This window comes from Myodes glareolus, chromosome 7, assembly GCF_982192425.1.
Source record: "Myodes glareolus chromosome 7, mMyoGla1.1, whole genome shotgun sequence".
In the NCBI taxonomy this organism is placed as follows: Eukaryota; Metazoa; Chordata; class Mammalia; order Rodentia; family Cricetidae; genus Myodes; species Myodes glareolus.
The window spans coordinates 38,796,651-38,823,874 of record NC_142032.1 but is presented as its reverse complement, the minus strand read 5'-3'; the positions used below and the strand labels follow the sequence as shown (position 1 = coordinate 38,823,874).

Below are 27,224 nucleotides of genomic sequence, written 5' to 3'. Positions count from 1 at the left end.
ACCAAAGTAGTATTTACAATATAGTTTTAGTCACTTGCACTTAGGCGTCCCAGAAAATGATAAGATGCTCCTCACAGGCTACAGCTATGTTCAAAGCTATTGGGAAGCAGCAAGAACCCTCTCTTTGGGGCTGAAGATATGGATCATGGTTAAAAGTACTGACCACTCTTCCAGAGGACTCAGTTTCTATTCCCAGCACCCATGTAGCAGCTCCCAACTGTTTTACTCCACTCCCAGGAGATCTGATGCCCTCTTCTTAGCAAGCACCAGGGACTCATGTGGTGTAAAGACAAACATGCAGGCAAAATCATCATTCACATATAATAAATCTTACAAACAAAAAATAAAACACCAGTCCTCTTCCTTTTTTTAAATTGAGAGACCTTCTAACAGAGATTGTCCTTTGGCAAACCAATGTAAAGATTTAGTCATCAAAAATATCTGTAACCTTCAGGTTTTAAATATTTTATTTATCAAATCAAGCTTTTACTTGGAATTTTTACAATTTAAATGCAATTTAAAAAAATCAACAGTTGCAGAAAATATGACATTATATTATTTTTGACTATTTTTAATATAAATGATACACAATTTATCCTTCCCAGCCCAAAGTTCAATATAAAACAGAACATTAATTTTGCTTACTGAATGCTCATAAACACAAAATAGAATAACTTTTGGCATATGCAAAGTAAAATGGAATTGCTGATGTGAGTTTTAAGTATGTTTAACCTTCAATCAGTTTTTATACTGATATGATAAAACCAAACTACATCAAGCACATATTAATGAAGATATTATATCAGAAAACCAAGTAACAACACAAATGCTTAGTAATATTCTTCACTAATATGCTACCAAGTTTTAAAATTTGACTTGGTCATACTGATAAAAATGTTAATAAAATATCTTTCTACTCACGTATGAGACTTAGTTGAAGAGGGGAGGGCTCTCAAGTTTTATAAAGAATTACAACTTTTAAAAGACAAAATGTCTAAGTGAAATGACATAGGCTCATGTTCCATTATTTTTTAACCTAATAAGAATGTAAATTTTCATTGGCATTACAATAGTACACAAACCCCAACTTTAGTTTATTCAGGCTATCAAGTCAAAAAATAGTTTTGTCAGTACCAGCAGAGACATGTCCAGTCATTATTCAAAGACATTCCTATTTTCTTGCAAGATTTAGTTTTTAAAAGAACAGAATGTGTTTGACACTGTTAATTAGCATACTCAAAGAAAAATAAATGGTTTTCTTCAAGATGGAAGAAAAGAATTTAGATGAGATTTTTCTAAAATACTAGGTCTGATCAATCCTGTAAGGAAGTACCTACAAATTCTAAAAACATTATGATTTTAAGCAAATCAATACTTTGCCATCACTCTTTACATAGCACTGAGAAATTTCAAATACAAATTGTAAAACCTCATATATAAAATCTTAAGAAAAACCTTATTAAAAGTAATTATAAAAATTCTTTTAGAAATTTAAGATGTAAAATATATTTGACTTTAAATTAAAAACAAAACAAAACAGAACAGAACAAGAAACTCCAGCATAAAACTTGTACTTTACAATGCTAGTCTGAGTTCTCGTTACCTGATTTCATTCTGCCAGTGTCTGGGCCATATTATGTCTCCTCTTTACCTTGTGACTTCTCCAAAGCCTGCTGCTATTTTGGAGCCCCATGTGTATGTTTTCCCAATTCTTTGAATGCCAATAAAGCTACAACATCAAGTTGCCTAAATTAAAGGTCCATAAACATGTTTTCTATGAAAACAAGGTAACCTTTAATACAAAGAAATGAACAGATCTGTCACAAGCCACTACCCATTAAGTAGACATTCCCATACCAGTTTTTAAAAATGAAATATTAACACTGGAAGAGTGGGATATCTAATTCTGAGTTGCTTTTACGCTCTAAAAGTCAGGAAGTTCTGCAATCAATTGTCAGAGTCGCCACACTTAGTAAACGCTTTGTGAATGAAATCCCCATTCTGCTATACCTCTCTGTCTGCAACAGGAAATACCATTTGTTATGACACATGATTTCACTCTATAGCCTACATGGTTTGGCTCTCACTTTGCAGTCCAGATTTGCCTCAAACTCATGATCTTCCTGCCTCCACCTCCCAAGTGCTGGATTAGATGGGAGCCACCACACACACTGGCGGGAGCAGCAGAAATCTGCACACACAATCCGGTGCTCACAGAGGATTAAGGAATCAAGTTCAACCAAATCGAAGACTTAATTTTCACTAGAAATGTTCCAGAGTCACAGTGGTCTCCATTTCATCAACCTATTTGTTTTTAAAAGCAGGTTTCCAAAAATAACCAATCTTTCTTTTTCAATAAATCTGCTAACTTTTATTCACTTGAGCTACACGTATAAACAGTTAAAAGAAAAACCTCTGAAGTCCCCTCCCTTTCCTTTCACTGAGATGGTTGAGTGAAGGTAATCCTTCGCCGCCGCCTTTGAAAAGCCTTTAAATTCCATCGGTTTGGTTCCAACATATGAGGACCATTGTAGACAAACAATACTGTCATTTTTTCAGAATAAGGAAGATTTTGTAGAAGCTGTAAGGATTGAAATAAATTGCCACATAATTACATTATATACTGAGAAAGACAGTTTCCAGTCTTACATATGTTTAACTACATCACCAACTTGTCAGAATATGACAGCTTCCTGAATAAGCATAATCAAAGCCTGGCCTAATAACTGACCTGGAATATTCTAGTTGGTTGGAATCCTCTGTATGCACATATCAAGGACCATAGGCACATCTTGGAAAACAGTGTTCAACACAAAACACTTCGCCAACAACATCTATGGCTAAGCACTGCACTGCGACAGACTGGCAGTGTGAAACATGTTTGCTTTCTAAGTCAACGAGTTTGGTTAAAAGATAGAATAGGGGCAGACCTGATTAGTCCACAGATCTGATGATAAAAGATGATTAAGTACAAAAAAATGTACATTTAGGTGGAACATCCAATGAGATATTTGTGAATATTTAGTTGAAAAAAGGAAAAAGTATGGTTAGTAATAAACACATCTTTGAGTATATTTATTTGATAACTTACCCACATGACTAGGTTTAACAAATGGATATTTCCTATTACAACAGTCCTAGATTATGGAAAATTCTCTATGACTATAACTATGTAGTTATAAAACCTGATCTGTCAGTACAAGACTGGGTACTTAAGACTCTTTAGGGCTAGGGTAGCAGCAGTGGGAAGTAAAGACTGTATGTGACGTGACAGAGAAGGCTATAGTTCTGGGGTTTGCATTCCCAGTCATCTTTTAGCAAAAGAGGAACTTTTCTAGAAGGGAATGAGTATTAAAGGCAAGGAGATCTAATTCTAGAACATAACGAAGTGCCTCCTCCGCCACTTCCTCAGATAAAGTTTCTCACTAAGTATGTCATTAGAACGTGTCCCTTCTATGAACGGAAAGACTGCTATAACAATTTTAGCTCCTTTTTGGGGGTAATCCTGCTTAAATTCACACCTTGGCCCAAATATGCTCCACAATTAGGCCAAAGGGGACATGTGAGCACATGATTTTTGGGAGTTTACCCAATACTCACCTTTGGTGTGATGAAGAAGTACTGGGATGTGTTTTCTTTACAGGCAGTGTTCACAACCATTTCAAACACTCTTCGTTCATTGATTGGGTCCATACCCTAACACCACAATGACAATAATCATTACATGTGTGTCTATTAGAGGATGCAGTCTATTGCCCCCAAAGGTATCATTATACCTGATTGATTTCATCAACTACTCTGAATGGACATCTATTAAGCTCCTGAAGTGCCATCAAGTACAACATGGTAGAAACACTTCTTTCCCCTCCACTTTGATGGTGTGGAGTTAATTCATGCAGCTGAGTACTACTGCGAAATTTTACTCTAATTCGGATTCCATATTTATCATAATCTTCCTGTAAAACAAAAAATTAAAAAATAAGTGTTTTCTGATTATTTCAACCAATTATTTGAAAATATATCAGATATATCAATCATAAAAATAACAAACTTAGATTAAGCAACTACTATCTAAAAATTTTAATAGCCGAGTGCTTACGTGTGTGCACACATTCACAAATATAAATTTTATTTTATAAAAAGGGAAGTATTTGGTGTTCTATAAACTTTTGCCATCTCTGAGACCACTCTAAGGTTTATTTACTTCTCTTAGCTCTACGTCATTCAGATTCAGATTTATCTAAAATGGCAAGCATTTAACACTAGCTGAAAGTTAGCTAGTTAAATGGTCTAGATAAGTGTCTAAATGAGAGACATACTACAAGAAATAGGCAATTCAGCAGTCATAGTTCTAAAGCATAAAAAGCAAATAGGTAAAATTATTTTCAATGGTGTAATTTAATCCAATATATTCAAACAGCACAAGATAAAATGTTATCAATGAATATTTTACATTTTTCATACTAAATCTCTGAAATTGTATGTATTAGGTATCCATAGTAGAGGTTTAAGAACAAAAAAGTGTTTTATTTATTTATTATTTGAGTTTGGATATCATTAGTTAGTTATTAAGCAGGCATAGCAGTTATTTATGGATGAAGTAGCTCAGAATATCAGTGGAATGGGCAGGTTCATGGATCATCACCAGTGATTTTCTCCCAACAGTAATTTCGGCCCACATTCTTTATAGGTACGGCATCATCTCTAACTAAGAAACAATCATTGTTGTTTTTAAGTGTTGTGGTGCCTCCATATTCTGGGAGAAGGCCTTTATGTCAACTCTTATCCTAACTGGCTGAATCTCTCCACCTCTCCTGTAGATTCTTATCCCATAGCTACAACTGTTGCTGGTAATACTTTTCCTTGAGACCTTCCTGGAAGCATGCTGCCACCTTTGGTTTCAGTTTTGGCTGCACTCCTATCAACAATACTCTGTCAAACAGCAGAAGATACTTTCTATAAGCTAGTGCAGCCAAGATCCTTGCCACCATTTTGCACTCTGCTCTGGCTCTGCTGCTACAAGCAGAGTCCTACATTCTAGTTCCCGACATGTGAGAAAGCAAGAGCTTCCTTTTACAAACTATAACAGCTTCAAGTATAAAAGCAAAAGTATTCAATAGGCTTTAAAAATTTTTACAAATAGTACTTTTAATCTGCTCGCCTTTCCTTTCAAACCTCCTAGGTAAACAATTGATAGAACTGAGCCAGGCATGGTGGCGCATGCCTTTAATTCCAGCACTCGGGAGGCAGAGGCAGGCAGATCTCAGTGAGTTCGAGGCCAGCTTGGTCTACAGAGCTAGTTCCAGGACAGTTAGGGCTGTTATAGAAAAACCCTGTCTTGAAAATCAAAACAAAAACAACAAAAAAGATAGATTTGTAATAATTTGTAAAAGTTTTACTTCCCCAGGATTACTTTTAAACCATATTTGTTCCACAGTGAGTTTATGAAATATGTCACTTTTTGATTACATAGACTTTGATTTACTGGAGTTTTGTTTTTGACTCCTATAATTGATCATCCTTTTTTCTCCCTTTCTAGCTTCTTCTGTCTCACTCAAGGCTCCAGTTAAAGAAGTCAGTTCTGAACCCATTACTAAGGAGGCTAAAATAAAAAGGAGATAATGGAAAAAGTTGAGAAGACGGAAGGTCCAGGGGAACACACTGAAAGGCATGAGGAGAGCCTTTCTATAGCACTGCATTGAAAAAAAACAGAGACGGTGGAGAAAAAACAGGACAAGACAAAGGAGGAACCATGCAAGACGATATACAGGATGGGATTTCTGTGACACAGGCCTCACCTTGCTTACTTGATCACATTTATACCCACACAGTCAAGCTACTGATAAAGTTCCCGTTGTTACTTTGAGCAGGATGATGTTCGCAGTAATCAAATTTATCTAAGAGCTAAGGCTCGGACTGGAATTAGATAAGGTGTTTGACTCTTTGCCACCAGAAAAAAATTTGACCTTCAGTAAAATAATGGTAAGTTTCAGCTTGTTTTTTAAGTAGGATATATATAAATTCCTGCTTCATAGGATAGTTACAAGAGATTAAACAAGATAAACTTAAAGTGCCTAGCAGAAAGGAAGGATATCAGAAATTAAGTATTGTACACACATTTCTTAGTTACAGTGAGGCAAGGACTGTGTGGTAAACTACTACAGAAGGAACTAAGACCTCAAACCTAGGACTTAACAAAATGCTATTTCACATGTATGCTTCACATGAAGCAGAGAGAGGTGTGAGGCAAACTCCTCAAAGGTGCAAATAGTGCTATTTTTCTTTATATTTATACATGTAACAGAATGAAAACTTGCATACTTGCTAAAATTTTAAAGATATGAAAATATTCTTAATTAACTTGACTTTCATTCAAAAGAAATTTCACCTTGGAAACATTCTGATACATGCAAAGTGAGAATACAAAAATGACTCCAGTGCAGCAAAAACTTTTAAATAAAAATCAAAAGATGGCCTGCCTTTTTTCCATAATAGTCCTTTCCATCCATTCCACTTTCCCAATTATTTTCAAGAAACCAGTCATTTCTGCTTCCTTTCCTCACCTGCTTATAGTGCTGGGAAACAAACCCAGGGCCTCCTGTAGCTGAGCATACACGATCATTTCACTGCACCTCCAACCCTACTTCACAAAAGTTTCTTAACGGAAAATTTGTTTTATCCAAAATAGCAATGCATAGAGTTGTAGTTCAAAAAATTACCATATTTCCTACTATCTTCTAAATTTGTGATAAAGAAGAAACCAAGAAAACTCAGCATGGTAATGAAGTCTATCATCTTAATTGGGAGGTAGAGGTTCAGAATTCAATGTCATCTTTGGCTATATAGCAAGTTCCAGGCCAGTCTAGGTTATAAGAGACCCCGATTCAAAATATTAGAAAACATCACCCCTACCAAATATACACAGACAGACACAGACACACAGACACAGACACACACACACACCAAAACAAAAAAAAACAAACTCAACCTCATTGATATAAACTACATTTCAATTGTCTTTGCTAATTTGTTTATGGCTTTTAAGTGGAGCAGTTACCACTGAAGCATTAGTTACACTAAAGCATTGCACTCACTCAACAGAGTTGAATAGTCACTATTTAGATCGTCTAAAACAAAGAAAGAGAGGCATTAACCTCTTAACAAAACACCATGCTCACCCACAAACCAAGCAAACTTCATGTTAGAAATCCAAAGGTGGTCTTTTCCTTCCTTTTCACATTTTTTCCGTAATCAGAATTTTCATGTACAATTCCAAAGTAAATAAATTTACACATACCCTTTGCACATAATTAAAATTATTGGTCATAAAATTCATCCTTTGTGTCTGGCAATGGTGGCACATGCCTTTAATCCCAGCACTCTGTGAGTTCAAGTCTATAGAGCAAGTTTCAGGATTGGCTCCATAGCTACTGAGAAACCCTGTCTCGAAAAATCAAAACCGACCAACCAACCAAAAATACACCTCCAATGCAGTTACCTCATTTTCTGTATGAAGATCAACTTCACCAGCACACTGCATAGAACTAAAAAAGTTGCTGAACTTCTCATTGATTTTTTCCACTAGCTCCTTTAAGGGGTTCAGCCACCTTTCTTTCACCTATAAATGAAAGACAAAATCACAAACTGAAAGCAGTACTATCCATTCTGATGTAAAACTTTACATAAAACAAATTTTATAACAGAGCCAATCTGGTCATAAAAATACTTTTTCTCTTAGAAGCAAGATTTATTTTGTATAATTAATATGCTCATCCCATTAATGGTAAACATATAAGAAAAAGAATAAAAAATTACCTGTGAAATATTTTCCCTGTATTCATCTAGTTCGACTTTCTTCCTCTTTAGTTCTTCAGTTAATTGCTGGATTTCGATTTCTCTTCTTGAGTATTCTTCAACCACCTGACAGAAAAAAAAGTTCTGTAAGAAACATCTATCAAAAGATAAATTATATAAAAATTTGCATCAATTAAGCTATTAGCTACAAATGCCAATTGCACTGCATTGTTTGTATGCACTTAATTTATGCTATTGTGCACTGAAAGTGCTCCTTTTTTTTAGTCCTTGAAAAAAAATACACACTGCTGTATTTCAAGTTAACTCAACTATTCTTTTTATAAAGGCACAGAACACTGCGTTCCTTAGGAAGACTCTATTTAAAATTCTAATAGATTCAGAATCTGGCATTTAAGGCATTGTTCCTGCTGTCTAGCTTATTATTACCCAGAGCTCCAGTACAGTGTGGGAGGCAAGTACTGGAGAGGGCTATGAATGTGTGTGTGTGTGTGTGTCTATGTGCGTGCTCGTGCACACATGCATGCATGTGTGCACTGGGGAAGGTAGAAGTGTGAGAGCTACAAGATGCAAAAGGAGAAAGAGGCATACTGTAGGATTCAGTCCTGTGAAGCAGGAAGCTCTTGATCTTTCTTCAGTTAATAACGCATCAATTTCATCCAACGTATTTGGAAGATCTTGAAAAGCCTAAAGGAAAAAAAAAATCTATCATTAAAAATGGAATCGTGAAAAGTTTTATTAGAATAGTTAAGAGAAAGTAATTTGCTACAAATCTACTGTCTGATTAATAGCATGCTAGCACACAGCAATAATACAAAGGAATCTAAAACAGGGTATTTTGCCTTTAAAAAGCTTACACTTTAAAAGAAAACACAATGTATACATGTTGGATAGTACCTTACGGCAATGTATTGATGTTGAGTCTAAAATAAGCAGTACATATCATATAGGCTTTGGAATTTAAAATAATGAAGTGTCAGTTCATGCTACATGAGAATTAAAAGAATTCAAAGACCTATAATTTATCTCTGGGTCTCAAAGCAATGGCTAGGGAAAAGCAATGCAAAAAGGAGAAAACAATTTGGAAAAAAGAATGAGTACTGCATACCATGGGGGGTGAGGAGTTGTGTCCATTTGGAATGGTGGGTACTTGCTGAATTGGTAGAATGGGTCCAGAATATGTGGGGCATTGAAAGAGAGCAAGAAGTTAGAACTTTACACTGTACTTATGAAGACCTAAAAAAGCATCTTTAGAATTCAATCACTGAGACAGAATTTCATCAAGACTATCTTCTGAACCTATGCCACAGAGACTCATTAGGATAGACACTTTCCTACAAGGATTGGCATGCAGTACACTGTTTTGCCTAGCACAACCTGCAGAGCCCTACAGTAAAAAGTATGCAATGAATCTGGAGCCCTAAAAAAAGTTCTGATGAGTTATACATCCAGTCTCTACAAGAGCCTTCAGGAATTTGTCATGTATATGTGCAACATCTTTGACTTGTCTGTTGAGGTGTGAGCTTATGTCCAAAACTTACTTGGTGGCATCTTCACCAGACTCTAACAGGCATACTAACCTTATGATAATGAAACATAATTTCTCCTCATCCACCTTCCCCATCATTGTAAGCAAATCAACTTCTCATCAGTAAAGAGCTTCAGTTTGTTTAGGCAAACATTTAGGAGTTTTCTCTTACCTCTCTCATATCCATCACTAAAGTAAAAGTTCCCTCTCCTTTGTGCTACTACATTAATCTCTTCCCTGATCAAAATAATAATGCTCAAAGTGGTTTACTTGTTTTCTTTCTTATGGATCTATTCTTCAGAGAGCAGCTAGGCGTACTCACCTATAAACTGAATTCAATAATACCACCCTTGGGTTTAAACCCTCCAGTGGGTTCTATCTCAAAGGGAACAGAGCCCAGGGCTGGGGATACAGATTAGTGGTGGAGTACTTGCCTAATCACTAAAGGGAGAAAACATTTCCAAACTCCTGTATACTCTATAAGGCCATACTAACCTGGCTTGTGCCTTCCTCTCTGCTTGGAATGTAATTTTTGGTTTTTATTTTTTGAAGCAGGGTTTCTTTGTGCAGAGCTGGTTGCCCTGGAATTTACTATGGAGATAACTCAGAGATCTGTCTGCCTCTGCTACCCAAATTCTAGAGTTAAAGGTATGTGCCACCACTGCAGGGTTGGAATGCAAATTCATTCAATCTATCCATCTACCTACCTACCTACCTACCTACCTATCCATCATCCATCCATCCATCCATCCATCCATCCATCCATCCATCCATCCATCCATCCATAGCTAGGTTTTCTCTTTGTAGCAGTCCTGTCCTGGAACTCACTTTGTAGAACAGGCTGGTCTTGAACTCACAGAGATAGATCACTTGCCTCTGTCTCTTCAGTACTGGGATTAAGGGTGTATGCTACCACACCAATTTGAGGAATGTAATTTTTTTTTTTAAAAAACTTTTTATGATTTATTTATCTTTATTTTATGTGCATCGGTGTGAAGGTGTCAGATTCCCCTGGAACTGGATCTTCAGACAGTTGTGAGCTGCCATGTGGGTGCTGGGAATTGAACCCGGGTCCTCTGGAAGAGCAGTCAGTACTCTGAACCACTGAGCCATTTCTCCAGCCCCGAGGAATGTAATTTTTAATCCCACCAAGATTTCTCCTATTCTAACACGTGCCAAATACATTTGCACCTTAGTGGTTTTGTAAGAACTGTTTTCTCTGCTTGGTATTCTTGCTTTACAGCCCACCTGACCTGACTTCTTTTCTTCATCTAGCATGTATCTCAAATAGTATCATCTCAAAGGAACCATTGTTAAGCACCTACCCATCCTTGCTACTTTATCTATCACCTTTATTTGGTTTATTCTCTCGTCCAGACTCAAGCGTCAGTGAGGAAAGCATGTCTGTCCTACTTAATATTTGTTCATAGCAGCCAATCAATATACTTTAATAAATATATTATTTTCTAATTTTATCCCTTTAAAAAGATAACATGTGGGGAGGCAGGGTTGAGACAGAGTTTAGTTCTATATGTAGCCCAAGTAGACCTTGAATTTGGGATCTTCCTGCTGCCACCTCACAAGTGCTGGTACTACAGACAACTGTCACCATGCCCAGCACACAAAAGCTATAACTTAAGAGTACAGATATCACACTGATTTTATTAAAACAAAACATATTTTTGATGTTTTCTATAATTGCCTTTAGAATCAAACTTCTCAATTAGCTTTAAAAACAAACTTCTCAGTTAGTTTTATAAATTTTTGTTGAATTCTTATTCCTCTGTACCCATCAAACCCATACTTATTTTTTGCGTCTGAGAGCATAAAACAAAACCTTCCAGGATCTGACAACTACAATCTTAGTCTTTTTCTATGCTTAGTGGACATTTCATCATCTATGAAGGTTGATATATTTAAGATTTTAAAAAGTACACAAATACTATTTAAAAATGCATTTGTAACTATTTTAGTATTAGTTTGGGTAGGAACACAGAAAAGGCTTAAATATCAGATAAAACTCAGGAACAGTGGACAGAATGGTGGAGAGTGAACTGAAAGGCAGCATTGCTTAGCTGGACTCTAACATATCAGCATAAAATCAAAACCAAGTATTAGCCCTGAAGATTCAATATCTGATGTGCCCTAATCAAACACCAGGACATCTAGGAAAAACACTTTGATTTTGCCTTTGTCTTTCTAACTATCTATCTAACTATTACTGTTTGTCAAGTACAAATTACTGGTTTCCATGAATATTTCACACTGCCAACTACCTCTCAAAATAGTCAAGGGCGAAAGGATTTTCTTTAATAGTAAAAATGAAAGTTATGTTGTAATGTTAGGAAAATTCCCATATTTTAAGAATTTTAATAATAAGCGAAGACTGGTGACTAAATCCGAGGAAGTAAGTTAAGCAAAGTTACTTTATGTATATGATAATCAGTGAAGAATGGGGAAAAGTGTATTTTTAAATAACACTCCATGTTTTTCATGGCCTGTTACTATGCCTAGAGTAGGATATCTTAAAAATACCATGTTACGGCAACTGCAGCATTATATATTTTTATACTTACTGTCTGAAATTCTTGGGGAACGGCTTGGTCTGCACTCAGGTTACATACTTGCCTAGCTCTCTTCATAAGTTCCTTGCATTTCTGTAACAATATTTGTCTATTTTCATCCAATATAATGAATTGTTGCTGTTAAAAAAATAAATATTTCAAAATGTTACTACTAAATCAGAAGCTCATATAAACAACCTTGCATCCAATAAATTGCTGAATTCTGATTATGATAACCACATTAACTGAACCACAATTTTTTTTAACATAAAGGTACATTAGCCTTTTATTATAAAGGTCAAATTTTAAATTAAACTTTAAAATATCATCATACATAGACTTCACATAAGAAAATACAGCATTTCAAATGTAAACTTTTAAGTCAATTTTCAAGTATATTTTATCTATCATTTATTCATGGCCTTATTAATTTCCTCACCAAATAATTAGCAAGATCTGTGAGAGGCCCACATTACAATCTGTATTAAGTACTGCAAGGTGAATATGGACAGAGACCCACAGAACCAACACCACAACAGAAACAGGCACTATCCACTGAGTGATTGTGTGTCAGGCCCTTACATAGGTGCTTCTCATCTAACTTTCCTTTCCCTGCGTTTTCATTTTTCTTTTTCCATTTTGGGGAGGTGGGGCTACTGAAGTCCCATTTAGACCAGGCTGGCTTCAAACTTTGCCAAGACTGGTCTTGAATTCCTAAGTCTCCTGGTTCCCAAGCAAGGGGATTGTAGTTACATAGTCCCATGCCTAGACATTGTATCTTTTATTTTCTACAATACTATACTGTAAAAAGAGGCTGGAGAGATGACTTACAACTTCCCATAACTCCAGCTCTAGGGATCCTCTAGACTTCATGTGCACACACCCCAACTCCTACATACATATATGAAGAAGCATAAAATTATGAGTTGTAGCATTTGGGAGAGCAGGCCCTGAACCTCGTCTGGGCAGCACAATAAAGCCAACCCTATTGGCGGAGGTGTGGGTGTGCCAGTCCTAAATCTGTTGAATGTGGGAGAGCTGTCCCCATTACTCGTCTGTCCCGTAGCTGTGTGGGCATGGAGGAGACATCCCAGAAGTCACCCCTTTCTCCTTACTGCCTGTGCCAGATGAGGAAGGTGACCCTCTCCCTTACCAGCAGCAACACTGAGGAAAGGGCTCTGCACCCTGCATGGGCAACACAATAGAGCTGGCTCTGTAGGTGTGGGAGAGCCAACCCAGAGGATGTAAAAGCAGGAGAACAGGTCCCATATGTGAGAATTCCTGGAGGCAGGATCACCGTTTTGGACTGAGGTAGAAGTAGGAGCCAGTGGCTGACTGTTTTAATTTTCTGACCTTCAGGTTGAACCTCAATATCTGTCTATGGGTTTTTATTCGATGTGGTACAGGAGAGTTTGTGGGCTGACCAACCCTGCAACTACTCAGGCCCAGAATCAGGGTTATGAGCTGGCCCACTGTAACATCCACCTAATCTGTGATCCGCTGGAGCATGTGCCGGGGCAGGTCCTGCAGACCCAAAGCTGCAACAACAGGACATCCAGAAGTTCTAGTGAGGTCAGTATCAATAACACAACAGAAACTAGAGGCCTCAAACCAGATAACAGCTCTTTGCAATGAACACTTGAATATAGAGGTATATGGACGGAGGAGTTTGCTGCATTGCTTACAGCTCCCATGACAAGATCTTTTTCTCTTAAATTTTATTTCATGGGGGGGGGAGTTGCAGGAGCAGAGGGCAGAAATGAAGGGATGGAGAATGAATGGGGTCGAGATGCATGATGTGAAAGACACAGAGAATAAACAGAAAGAAGGTTGGAAAAAAGGTATTAAAATAGAAGGGAAATTATACAAAATTTTTTTGTGCTTTTTTGTATTAACAGTGCTAATGGTATTAACAGTTTTTAGATTAAAAAAAGAAAAGATAACGAATTGCCCTGAGCATCACTACAAGATTACCACAATCAACCTTTTATTTGTTTATTCTCATAATATCTCATTGTTATTATATAACAGAAATTATAATAGATCTATTTCTATCTTGTTAGTTTAGTTATTTTTCTTGTGTATTTTCTAGGTACATTAAAATTACTTATAAACAACAAAAATAAAATTAAAAGGGTAGCGCTAACGAAAACAAAGATAAAGTAATTTTTAAAAAGACTTAAAAACTATAGGCAACAGAGTCAATTTGGGAGCAGAAGAGGTGGCCCTCTCCAAGGAAGAACACTCAAACTGGTTCTCCAGTGCCAAATGGTCAGCCACAAAAACATACATACAAGCAACAACATGTAGATTCAATAGGTTATATTTGGAAATATATATGTACATAATAATACACACACACACACACACACACACACACACACACACACACGCAGTAACAACTGATGAAAAAGAGAGGCCATGAATCTGAAGGAGAGTGGGGAAAGTATACAGGAGCGTGTAGAGGGAGGAAGGGAAAGGGGGCAATATTGTAATTATAATATAATCTCAAAAACAAACAAGAAAAACAAAATAAATAATTTTAAAAACCAAAAGAGGGAAAAAAGGAACCTGCTACTTTGGAGCCAGGGTTTCATATAGTCCTGGCTCACCTCAAACTTACTATTTAGCCAAGGCTAGTGTTGAACTCCTCATTTTTCTGCTTCCACCTCACAAGGGCTTATAAGAGTGGACAGTATACAAACAGGAAATGGAATGTAGAAAGGTCAGAATGGCTGAACTGTGCCAACTGCACAGTTTAATGGGGGGAAAACAAGGCGTACAAGAGTCAGACTTTCAAGTTTCATGTGTGACGAGGAGGGCACCTAATCTATGTAATGCCACTTCTAGGCCAAGTATTATTAGAACCACCGTTCCACAGATTAGTCAATTCAATACTCATTACAATCCTAGGAAATATGTTATCTTTTAGATGTGGTTAGGAGGCACCGAGAATGTGCCTAAGGCTATAGAACTAGGAATGAGGTTTCTAATAAAGAAAACATTTATCTCATTTTGTACTAAATTCCAAACTAGCCTATATATATATTAGAAGTAGGGGGTTGTGCCCTAGTCATATCAATTCTATTGTGTTAATAGTCTCGGAGGGACCTGGAGAGCTCTAATATTAAAAGGTCTTTGGGTTTTGACAACAAACAAAAGAGATAACACTACAAAAAGTAAAAAGTTATATGAACTGAAGTAAAAACAAGCATTTATCTAACTGCTTACTACCATAGTTCCATTGAATAAATTCCTTTAGCTGAGAAAAATGAAAAAAAAAATTACAGATTCCCAGTTGCCCTACTTTACTCTCTAAGGGTCACTGTACTTAACCAATGTAAAACAAGGGACAGCTGGATAGAATTCAACATTCCTAATGACCTCTATTCCTTTTTCCTGTTCCTCTGGACTTTGCTACAATGAAATATTAGGATACTGTAGGAATGAAGTATCACTGAGGTGACTACTTGAAGCTCTACACTGAGAAGGGCCAAAACCTTATTGAATAGTTTCCTTCTGTTGGGTGGCATTTGCCTAACAAAACTTTTATCTGAGAAAAGCCTTTCCATACACATTTGTTTGGGACTCTGCCTCGTGACACAGCCTCGGCTTATTTTCTTTTCACTTTTACAGCATGCTTTCATTGTCACTATTTCCAACTTAGATACTCGATAAGGAAGCACATAGTTAAGCATATGTATACAAATATATAAAGCATATATGCAAATGTGTTTTACAATACATTCTGAATATTCAAGGCAGCTGTTAACTAAGAATGCATTTAATAGAGAGATTATAAACATGAAAGCCAAGCTGAATTAGAATGATTTCATTTTTTTTTTTTTTGTCTTCTTGAGAAAGACACTACACAAAAAACTTATCTGAATAAGTAACTCCAAATGTAAATTTTAAGTTTTTGGCTTTTTATTTTCTAAAGCTAATTTAAAATCTGAACATCCATTGTCTTCCCCAAATCATGGAAATCCTGGGGCTAGCATTCTGTAGGACCAGTCACTTAATGTGCTGCAGCAGATCACAGATGGGACAGATGTTAGGGTGGGCCAACCCAAGGCCCAGGATGCAGGTTTCAGTGGTAGCTGAGCTGGTCAGTCTGGGCCACTGGGACAGTCCCCACTCAGGGGCAGAGCCAGCTCTCCTGTGACAATGGGGCCAGCTCTCCCACAACTGTGCTGAGGCCATTTCTCTTGATTGGTGGTGGCTCTCCCACAAGGAGCTGAGCCAGCCACGTCAGGGCCAATGAAGGGCAGGACCCGCTCAGCATGGCCCTCAGATTTCAACATGCATGGCTCCTATGTGTTGGAAGCTCCACATTGAGGGCCGTCTGTCAGAGCCCCATGTTGGGGCGACATCTGCTGAGGTCCAGCCTGGACAGGTTTGTAAATTTCAGGGTAGGGGTGTGTGGATTAGAAATGTTAGGCAGAAAAAACAGAGATACAAAAGAAACATACAGAGACATAGAATAGAGTCAGGAGGGCAACCCAGTGAATACTGAATCTGTCCATGCTTATTTCTCATGATCTTTAAATACCCGAATCCAAAAATGTGAAAGAAGGTAAGACTTCTTTACCATGATATAAACAAGAAACAAACAAAGTAATTACCATCTTAATACCCAAAACACCAAGTAACCATACTCTAGTTCCTGTTAGTAGCCATACCTTAGGTCAAACCTCTTGTCAGTAACCTTGAAGGAGCAAGAAGGCCTGAACTCGCTGACCTTTAGTCAAAGTGGACCAGATCCACTTCTGTGGGTTCTGACACCTATGGTACCCCATGGTAATACAGGCTATGAACATTAACACAGACTCAAGTTTCAGCAGGCCTATAGATCCAGATATGGCCCTTGGCAGCAGCTTGGGCCTAGATATTATCATGGCCCCAGTGGCAGCACAGGTCACCCAGATCTGTATGGTCTCAGTGGTAACATGGCCCTTGGACAACAACATGGTCTTAGGTGGCTGACCAGACCCTGCACAGTCCTCAGAGAAGATTCAGTAAGGGTCCAGTGATGGTTATGCCAGGGGCCAGAGGCCTTGAACCAGAACAATAACTCATTGCAATTAACATCTGCGGATGGAGCTGATTGAACAAAAGGGTATACTGTGTGTCACACCACAGTTCCCAAAGCCTCTGAGTTGTTGGAGTGGGGGTGTCTAGGAGATCCTTAAAACAACACAGGCAACTGTCATTGTCTTTGGTTGCCTCCCAGAACTTAAGGTAAGACACTATGAAGACACCACACACTTCAGACACAAGAATTATGGAAACCTTCTCTCTGAAGATTAGCTCTTATAGTATGAGAATGTGCTATCTATGCATGCTACTAAGAGAGAAAAGTTCTTAAAAGTTCTAGCCAGTTATCAATTGTGTAAAGCACACAGGGATCAGATGGGCAAAATATCCCCAAATGGTGTGATATGGTATTTTAATGACAACAGTCATCTGATAGAACTTCAGGTCTGCTCAATATGAGGGAACTGTTAACCTAGTCAGCTATCTATAGTTGGAGGGGTTATAGCCAAAGAGGAAAAACTACTGCTGTTATTTTCTTAAACCAATATAACTTCAAACTATATTCTAGTGTAGCTCTTATCCTTCATGAAAGATTCTTCTACAGCAGGTGAAGAATAACATTACAATTTGTTAAAATGTAAAGAATAAGTGAATCAAGGGTAGAGACTCAATTAGTACATCTATAATACAACCCCCTACACACACACACACACACACACACACACACACACACACACACACCCCTAAGGCTCAAGGAACATCATGGAAGGGAAGCGGAAGTATTTTCAGAGACAGAGGACTGGGATGCCCACTACAAAATACTAGATATGGAAAGGATGCTATAGCCATGAAATCTCCAAAACATGGCTGTCGATACAAGACCAGCACACTGACCATATCATTAAATATACCAAAGGGAATGGGAAAAATGTACAAGGTCTTAGACCTAAATGAAGAACTATAGGCAATCAACGGCTGCTGAAAAACAAGACCTCTTATAGGTTGTCCAATCTCAAGTGATCAGCCCTAAATGCAGACATGAGCATCATAAAATGGATTCAGTAGGTTGTATGTACACAAACATAATCATATGTGCATGTGTATGTATGTATGTATATATGTATATAACCACTATAATTATAAAAAAAGTCATGACATTGAGAAGGAATGGGGAAATACTAATGGAATTGGACGGGGAGTAAAACTGATATAAATATTGTGCATTCATGCACACAATTTTCAAAAAATTTATGAAAAAATAACAAAAGATACGGGGAAGCATGGAAGTGGCCAAAGACAATATAAGCTCCATGGTAGTTAAGTAAGAAAGGAGCCCCTGATCACTGTTGAACACAATTCTTGTTGATCTTTGTTGGTAGAAAAAAAAACCGGAATATATATTTATTTAGAGCTGTAAAATAAGTTAATCAAAGACTTTATTTAGATTCCTGCTTCAACTCTAGCCTTAAGTAGTTAACTGAGTATAGAAAATAATGTATCTGTTTAAGACACAAAACAATTCCAAAATTTACAAAACATTTTCAATCAATAGCTCAGCAAAAAGTAAAGTATATATCTTAAAGAAATGGTTATTACTTTTTCTCTGAAATTCTTTCTACAGAAAGATGAACTGTCATGAGAGCTGTACAGAAATACCTTGACAAATACTAAACAAGGAAAAGCTTTTCCTGGAAGGCCCTCTTGTGGAAGAAAGAATTATTCACTGACTTTCTTGTTCTACTTAACAGTTCATTAAATAAAATAAGATTTAAACAAAATAAAACTACTTCCTATATAAACAGAATTAAATTTAAGCTTTAAGAACCATGCCATTAGTAAAACACTGGCTAAAAGTTAACATATTTCATTTTCTCAGTGAAGGGATTATGATAGGCCCTATATTCCCAGCTCCAATTCAACTGATTACTAATCATGTCATTAACACTTTACAAAACACATAATTGAAAATATGAAAATCATTAGATATTTTCTTAAATGCTAACTTGAAATTTTTATAACAAGCTGGAGACTTAAAAATCGTAGTCCTAAACTGACTGTTTACTACATAAGCTTATAAGTTTCAACCTATCTATGTTTAAATAATACAATCTGGCAATATAGCTGGAGCACCCCATCTGAAAATCCAAATTCCAGATCAGAAATACTGTCATGATGGTACAAGTCAAAATTCCCTCACTTCAGCCATGGTAAGACAAAGTCAAATCACAGTTGCAGCAGACAGAGGAATCAACTTCATGTGCATGATGTGTACAAAAAACACAATGTGATTGGGTTTTGCCTTGGAGCCCATCCCTAAGGCATTTCATTATGTATAATACAATCTCCAAAATCTGAATCTGAAATGGGAAACACTTCTGAGAACAAACATTGTTAGGTGAGGGAGACAAAAAACCGTAACAGTGTTTATTAAGTAAGTGGTCTACCCGTCTCGGCTCTCTCAGACATGTGGCTGTAGTTGGTATTTTACATGGGTTCTGAACTCAGTGCTCATGCTTGTTCTTTACCCACTGAGCCATTCATACAACCCATTTCTTGCTACGGTTGATGATGCACCCTGTTGATCCCAGCCGGCAAAAGTCAGAGAGGCAGGTGATCTCTTTAAATCTGAGGTCTGCCTGGTCTACACATGAGACCCTGTCACAAAAAAGAAAGTAAACTGGAGGTTCTACGAGATAGTACTGCCCCCTATGCGTATGTGGCAATGTCTTTAGAAATTGCCATTACTGGTGAGAGGGAAGGAAGGAGAAAGGGTAAGTTACTATTCATTACTTTTAGGTAGAGCTGTCAGTGGTACTGCTAATGCACAGGATAGTAAGTCTCTTACAAAAATAATTACCTGCTCCAAATGCCAATAGTACTGAGATCACAATACCCTGCTCTAGATAGAGGCTTATACAGACAGAAATCTGATTTTTCCCAGTGTCATTCTGTAAGTGGTAATATGTCATCAGGACACACATCTCTAATATAATTTCTTCTTCATTCATTAGGTAGAATATGTCTATAAAGAAGATCCCATTTATTTCTATACACTTGATATATTCCACATATGAAATGCACGATGATGGGGCTAGAGAGATGATTCAGCAGTTAAGAGCACACACTGCTCTTGCAGAAGATCACAATTCTGTAATTCTAGCTCCTGGGGAGCTAACACCCTTTTGTGGCCTCTGCGGGCACCTGCATAAAAGTTGCAGAGACACTCAGACATACAAACACACACACAGACAATTAAATCCCTTTAAACACAGCAATTGGAAGGCAGAAGAGGTGAATCTCTGACTTCGAGGCCAGCCTGGTCTACATATTGAGTTAGCACAAAAAAAAAAAAAAAAGACCTTCTTTCATTCCACTCTTAACCCCTACAAAAGTAGGATGAATGCTCAATTTTTTAGAATTTTTCAAAATAATGAGTGGTTTTTCTAAATATCCTCTAACCTAATAAAATTTTTAGAGAATCACTCTAAATGTCGATTTAGAGATTCCTAATATATTCAACTTAGTGTGACATCATTTACGGTCAGTTAAGTCTTCATTTAGGTTCACAGAGTCATCTGGGATCGTCTGTTTTGCATTCATGCCTGACAAAATCATCAAGGTACACCTAAGATTATTTACACATAGATTTCTTTTTCTAGACTCGGAATCAGCTATTTTCTCCAATGAACCATTTTAGTACAAAACAGTCCTTAGAGGCATGCAGATAGAACCAGGAAATGTTTTATTTTCTTTTGGAGAGGGAGGTTCTTTCTGAAACAAGAGTTCACAAATGTAGTGCAAGCTGTCCTCAAACTTATCCTTTTGACCTAGCCTCCAGAGTGCAGGCATTAAAGCCACACACCACCGTACCACCATGCTGGGTTTGTCCACTCACCCCTCCCAGTCCCATTTACAGGAAATGCATTGTGAAGTTATTCTGGTTATTTCCAAATCAAAGCCTTCAAAGCTCTTACTATTTAATATCATCCTTACTTTTACACTGAAGCTGTTTTCTTTCAGGCTAAAAATCCTAATGGCATCATTTATTTCTTTACTTTTACCAGAAGAACATCACAGATATTAGCAGCTTAATTACTGAAAACAGGTTAAGATGCTTTTTGAAATTCTTTTTGTGTTTAGAATCAAACTACTTTGGAATAATTTTTCTCTATGAGGTTATGCCGCTAACTCAAAAGTTAGATGTATTTGTTTCATTTTGCTTTTGTTTGTCTTGAAGAAAAATTAATTTTATTTTTGAATTATTTCAAAGGAGGAAAAAAATGCTAACAACTAAAATGAATATAGATTAAGCTCATTTCGTACCCCATGAATAAGGAAAGATGCTGGCCTGTACCCGTGGGGCTTCACCACACACCCCTGATCATTTCCCAAAAAGCGGAAACACTATATACATTCCCTCTTTTCCTTTTAGTAACATGTAAAATGACAGTAACTTCCTAATAAGATAAAGATAAGACTTTAGTTTCCCACTCATTTAACAGATTTCATGAATTTACATAAGATTTCAAGTTTAAGTGTTCTAGTTAATGATTGTTAGCAATCTACAGAGCTGTATAAACATTATAGATCCAATGTTATATTTTTATCACTTTAAAAAGGTAACTGTAGCTAGCCATGACTCTTCTATTTTTACTCTTTCTGAAACATTTTTTTCTTCTATATGTATGTTAGATGTTAGAATTTACATAAAAAATCTTAGTAGAGAAATCATAGACATTTAAATTTAATAAGCTGATTTAAACTGGGCTATTTATTTGAGATGGGGGCCCATTTTGCCTATGCTGATCTCAACTCTTAAGCTCAAATGATCCTGATGCCTCAACCTCCGAAGGTGCTGGGATGGCCTTAATTCCACCTGCATTTTCAACAGTAACTTTTTTAGCCCAAGTATTCATACACAAAATGTCTACTCTTGAGTAGTACAGCCCTTGCTCTACACACCTCTTCTTTGTAAATCACTTTGTGCAAATACTTTATATGATATTTATACCTGCTTAGCCTTTTGGGAGAAAGGTTATTTATTGGCTCCTCACAATGAATAATACTGAAACACTCCTTATATCCCTGTTCTAAAGCACCAACTGATATAATACGGTTATCTAAAACAACAAACAGCAAATATATGCCATTTTATTTATATCTTTCCTTTTCAGAGAATTTAGTTATATAACCACACCATTAGTATATGTATCACTGTCCCTTTAAGACGTAGCTCTTACTCTTTCCAGTAAGTTCTTCAAAGGAGTTTGAGATTTTAAATCTAGACAATGCCAGCATTATTAGACTGTTCCCTAGTCTGTAACAGTCTTTCTCAGTTTCAGTTCTTTTCATACTGGACTGCTGAACTTTCCATGGTTAATGGAGCCTCATTTCTTTAGAGAGGAGTATCTGCTGGCAGTTTGATTTTGGGGTTCTTACTAACATCAGGCTAGTTTTAATGTTCCTACTGATTTGTGTTGCCCCATTGTATTCTGGAGTTCTCAGGTGGAAATGAAGAATATGATTAGCCTTTGAAAAGAAATTCCAAGAGATTATTTTTTTATTCAAGAATTCCTTGAATCACACCTCAGTGTATTTTAATGGGGTAAACTCAGAATATTAGTGGACATTGCCAGAAAGACTAATCTTATGGTTAGAGAGCTTTGAACCATATGACTTCAGCACTTCTATGACTTTCCAAACTTAGGATAGGAGGTCTGGAGACTGAATGCAATCACATGGCTAATGATGTAATAGAAACTCAACAGAAACTCTGCAGTGTGGTGCTGCTTCCTGGCTGGTAAGCACAGGAGAGTGACACACCACAACTTCACATGAACGCTCTTGGATGTTGTTCCGTATGTCTCTTTATGATAAAGCTCAGTGCTGTTCAGAGTTCTGTGCTCTTCTAGTAAATTACCAACCATGAAGGGGCCATGGAAAAATCAGGGTGTTGTAGCACATGGTCAGAAGTAAGATAATCTAGAATCCTTGAACTTACAGCCAGTGAATTAAGGAAGAGCAGTCTACTGGGGCTATTCCTTATAAACTGTCCAATTGGTGTCAATTGTATGTAGTTAGCACCAGAACAAGACTGTAGGACATAGTGCTGTAACTGCACAGGTCATCCGTGGATATTTAGAATACTAGGTGTTCTATTTTTGAGAAAGGAATTGGAGATTAAAAACTAAGTAACAACACGAACAAAAATGAAAAATAACTGTCGTCACCACCTTGATGCTACATACTTTAGAATGAAGTTTGTATATTATTCCCTATCACTTTCGCCTGAATAGCTTTATCACTCCATTGCTAAATATTAAGGCAAGATTATTCATCCACTCTTACACACTCCAAGTATTGCTTCTTTATAGCAAAATGTATTTTTTATTATTATTATTATTATTATTATTATTATTATTATGCCTGAGAGTGTAGATGTGTACACACTAAGTCTGTGGAGTCAGCTCTCTCCCACCTTTCCCTGGGTTCTGGAGACTAAACTTTGGTCACTGCCATTATGAGGCAAGCATTTTTAGCCAATGAGCTAGCTTGCTGGCCTCTAAAATTTATATAGTATACAACAATTGCACATTGCAAATGATAGTATGTGATGGATACTTTCAAACTGGTTTGAGGATGGACTCCAAAAAAAAAAAGGACAAAAAAATAGATTACCTCTATGACACGCAGCTGTGAAGATGATGCCATGTAATCTGCTTCTAATTTGTTCTTCTCAGAGATCACTGTAGTATTCTGAAGAATCAAATCGACTTTTTGTATGTGCAAAGAAGTGCAAATCTACAAGCAAACAACCCGTAAGAATTTTGTTTTTATGTTGCCTAAGTTTTACAACTATGAAGAATGCCATAGTTTTTTCAAAACAAAATTATGAATCATGAAAAATTAACATCTTTCTACTGTGATCAAATAGTTCATACAAAATTACTTTAAAAAAGTAATTTCCTATATATTTAAGTCATCTGGAAGAAAATAATTTAGCCTAATAAGTTAACTTTTAAAATTCAGTGTAAGCATTAAAATCTAAACAAGCTGAAACTAATTATAAAAATCTCTTGTCTATTATTACTAAAACAAAAAAACACTGAAGAGATTATGTCTCATAAAATCCTCTAAAACTTACTAAACTTTAGAATCCAGATGTCAAAAATTAAGAAAATATCTTACCTTTACTAGGCCTGTTAATTCAGTAACAAGTTTTGCTTTCTGAACATTTATTTCTTTGATTTTGGTATTCGCTTTTCGTTCTTCTTCTTCCAGATTGCAAGTATCCTGTTCCATCAGTCTTATACTGTTTGACAGACACACATAAGGATGGAGAGATCAGAGCTAAACACAGAACGAAGCCCAAAGTCTTAAGTCCCCTGAAGTTCTTTGGGTTACAATAATAACCAGATGCATAAATGTTAGCTCCTAGATTAAACATCTCTTAATGCAATCACTCAGGATCAAAATATATTGTAGAGCTATATGACCAGCACAATCTAGTGTCAGTAATGATGCTGATGCAGAATATGGAGTGAGAAAGGGCGCTTGAATTTCCCCTTTGTTAGTAATCGATAAGTAGAACTTCACAAGTTACACCTTGGAGGTTAAGCTTTTCCATCTGTAAACTGAAGATGATAAAATTTCCTCTCACTGAACTTTGGAGAAAAAACAAACAATATAGCATAATATCTAGCCCAGAATTTATTTATTAATATAAGTTGTTACTACAGTGTTCATGAAACACAATCCCTTAAGCAGGTAGAGCTATTCCATAGGAAAAACAGAAGAAAAACCAACACAGGGTTGGGTATGTAGCTCAGGTGGTGAAGTACTTGCTTAACAGGCATGAAGATTTGGACTCAATCTCCTCCTCTCCCCTCCCCCAGCAGCATTAATCAGAAGTGGTGGTGAGGCAGAGGCAGGAAAATCAGAAGTTTAAGGTCACTCTCAGCTACACAGCAAGTGTGAGGCCAGCCTGAACTACATGAGGCTAAGCCCTGCCCCCATATAAGAGTCCTAAAATTATCTTTAAAATAATTTTAAAATTTAAGAAACAAATGTTTGAGCCAGGTGGTAGTGGCATACCTTTAATTACAGCACTCAGGAGGCAAGGGGCAGGTGGATTTCTGTGAGTTCAAGGCCAGCCTGGTCTACAACAGCTAGTTCCAGAATAGGCTCTAAAAACTACAGAGAAACCCTGTCTTGCAAGCAACAACCCCAGAGAACTTAGACAACAATGAGGACACTAAGAGAGACTTACATAGATCTAATCTACATAGAAAGTAGAAAAAGACAAGATCTCCTGGGTAAATTGTGAGCATGGGGACCATGGGGGAGGGTTAAAGGGGAGAGGGGAGAAAGAAAGGAGGGGAGCAGAGAAAAATGTAGAGCTCAATAAAAATCAATTAAAAAAAAAAGAAAAACCAAAAAAATAAAAAAAGAATGGGAAAAAAAGAAAAAGAAAAAAGAAAGAAACAAAGGTTTGAAAAGTTAAGTAAGTCACGGAAGACTATAGCTATGAAGCAGCAGGCTACATTTAACACCAACTTAATGTCCATGGTCTTACACTAAACCATGGTGACTCTAAGACAGAAGTAGTAATAAACAAGAACCATCGAGTACAGTGGATGCGGTACAAGGGGAGTTGCTAGGGAGGAAAACAAGTTTCTGAATAATTATGAAAACCAGTCCTAGGAAGCACAAGGTGGAGACAGGCAAAATTTTCAAACAGTAAAAATAAAAAATAACTTTTGCAATAGTATTCTGGATGAACTGCAGAGAGTCCAACCATCACCCCAAAACCACAACGTGTATTAAGAACACAAATAAAACCACTGGGCTGGTAATGGGCAAAAAGTCATTGTGTTGCAAAAATTACTAGATTTTTCAAAAGAAGAGAAAGTTTTAAGCAATAAGTCCAATAGTAAAGTTCAAGTGGAATCACACAGTAAAGTCTAATGGTTTATCAACAATTAAACATAGTATTAAAGTGAAGGACCTTATCACCTTCAGGTGATAAGGCCAAAAATTAAAAAAGAAAATCTAAAAAGGAAACTGTTTGCTTAAAAAAAGATTAAAAAAAAAATCACAAAAATTTTCCTAGCCTATTTTATTGTTTTCTTCTTTAAATATTTTTGACTTTCCCATTTCTTTTAATCTAAATTTATTTTCCAAGAAATCAGTAGACTACTGCATTCACAGCATTTCCACTCTTCCTTAACCACCTCCAGCTACTTTATACCCCAGCCCTCTCACATTTACGATTTATGATCGTGTGTGTGTGTGTGTGTGTGTGTGTGTGTGTGTGTGTGTGTGAGTGAGAGAGTGAGAGAGTGAGAGGGAGAGGGAGAGGGAGAGGGAGAGGGAGAGGAAGAGGGAGGGAGAGGGAGAGGGAGAGAGAGAGAGAGAGAGGGTCCATTTAGTGTTTTTCATATGCACATGTATTTAGGGCTGACCATTTGGGATTAGACAACCTATCAGGAAGCTCTTCCCTTGAGAAAACTGATTCTCCCTTTCTCAGCAGCCATTGGCTGCTTGTAGCTCTTTATCTACGGGTGGGCCTGGTGGCCTGGTGAAATGTCCCCAGTCTGTGTATATTTACCAGACCAGCAAAATATCTTCAACAGTGCAACAGTCACACTTTTATCTTGGGGGAAAACCAATAGCTATTTAATTGGACTTAAGGTCCACTCAATAGGAGGTATTTCATGCCTGGTAATATAAAACCTAGCCAATTACCCATAGCTGGAGAATTCACAGGCCCTAGGAAAGAATCTTCAACTGCCATTTTCCTGTATCAATATAATTTCTAACTGTACTCTAAATTATACTCATAGGCATTAAAGGGCTCAAAGGTCTGGAAAGAACACTTTAGTCTGATTGCTTTTTGTCCTATGCACAACAACTGTAACGTGAGCATTAATATTAAAACTTTAGAAATAACTATAAGCTGTTGACATCATAAGATTGAACTAGTTAGTAGGCTCTCGTGCTGTGTTTTGTTGAGCTCCGCTCCCAAAGCTACAAGATACCTTCCCAGCTTGGAGCTGATTTTCTGCTCCAGTTGTCTTTTTTTGGTTTTTCTTTCAAGAAGTTCCTTCTTTTTCAGTCTCAGCTCATTGTCTTTGAGCTCAAGATGCTTGTTCGTATCACGTAAGGTCACCAGTCCTGATTCCACTGCTTCCAATTTTCTATTAATTTCCTACGGAACAATCAAATTGTTAACAAAAACTTTTAAAGTTCCAAAGTATTAAAAATCCAGCCAATAATTTAAT

General features: G+C 36.9%; 1 protein-coding gene across 3 annotated transcripts in view; it reads right to left on the bottom strand.

Moving 5' to 3' along the window:
- Positions 1-449: 449 nt before the first annotated feature.
- Smc5 (structural maintenance of chromosomes 5) overlaps positions 450-27,224 on the bottom strand; it is a 72,928-nt gene continuing 46,153 nt past the window's right edge. The window contains exons 15-25 of one of the 3 annotated variants that reach the window (XM_085693724.2): positions 26,982-27,151; positions 24,130-24,253; positions 23,620-23,742; positions 11,917-12,042; positions 8,917-8,991; positions 8,404-8,499; positions 7,816-7,920; positions 7,499-7,618; positions 3,777-3,956; positions 3,601-3,696; positions 450-2,581 (exon numbers count right to left, since the gene is read on the bottom strand). In XM_085693724.2, the coding sequence (XP_085549850.1) occupies positions 2,438-2,581; positions 3,601-3,696; positions 3,777-3,956; positions 7,499-7,618; positions 7,816-7,920; positions 8,404-8,499; positions 8,917-8,991; positions 11,917-12,042; positions 23,620-23,742; positions 24,130-24,253; positions 26,982-27,151 (1,359 nt within the window). In that variant the 3' untranslated portion in view covers positions 450-2,437. The remainder of the gene's footprint in view (positions 2,582-3,600; positions 3,697-3,776; positions 3,957-7,498; positions 7,619-7,815; positions 7,921-8,403; positions 8,500-8,916; positions 8,992-11,916; positions 12,043-23,619; positions 23,743-24,129; positions 24,254-26,981; positions 27,152-27,224) is intronic. The other 2 variants (XM_048438714.3, XM_048438715.3) reach the window with 2 other exon arrangements.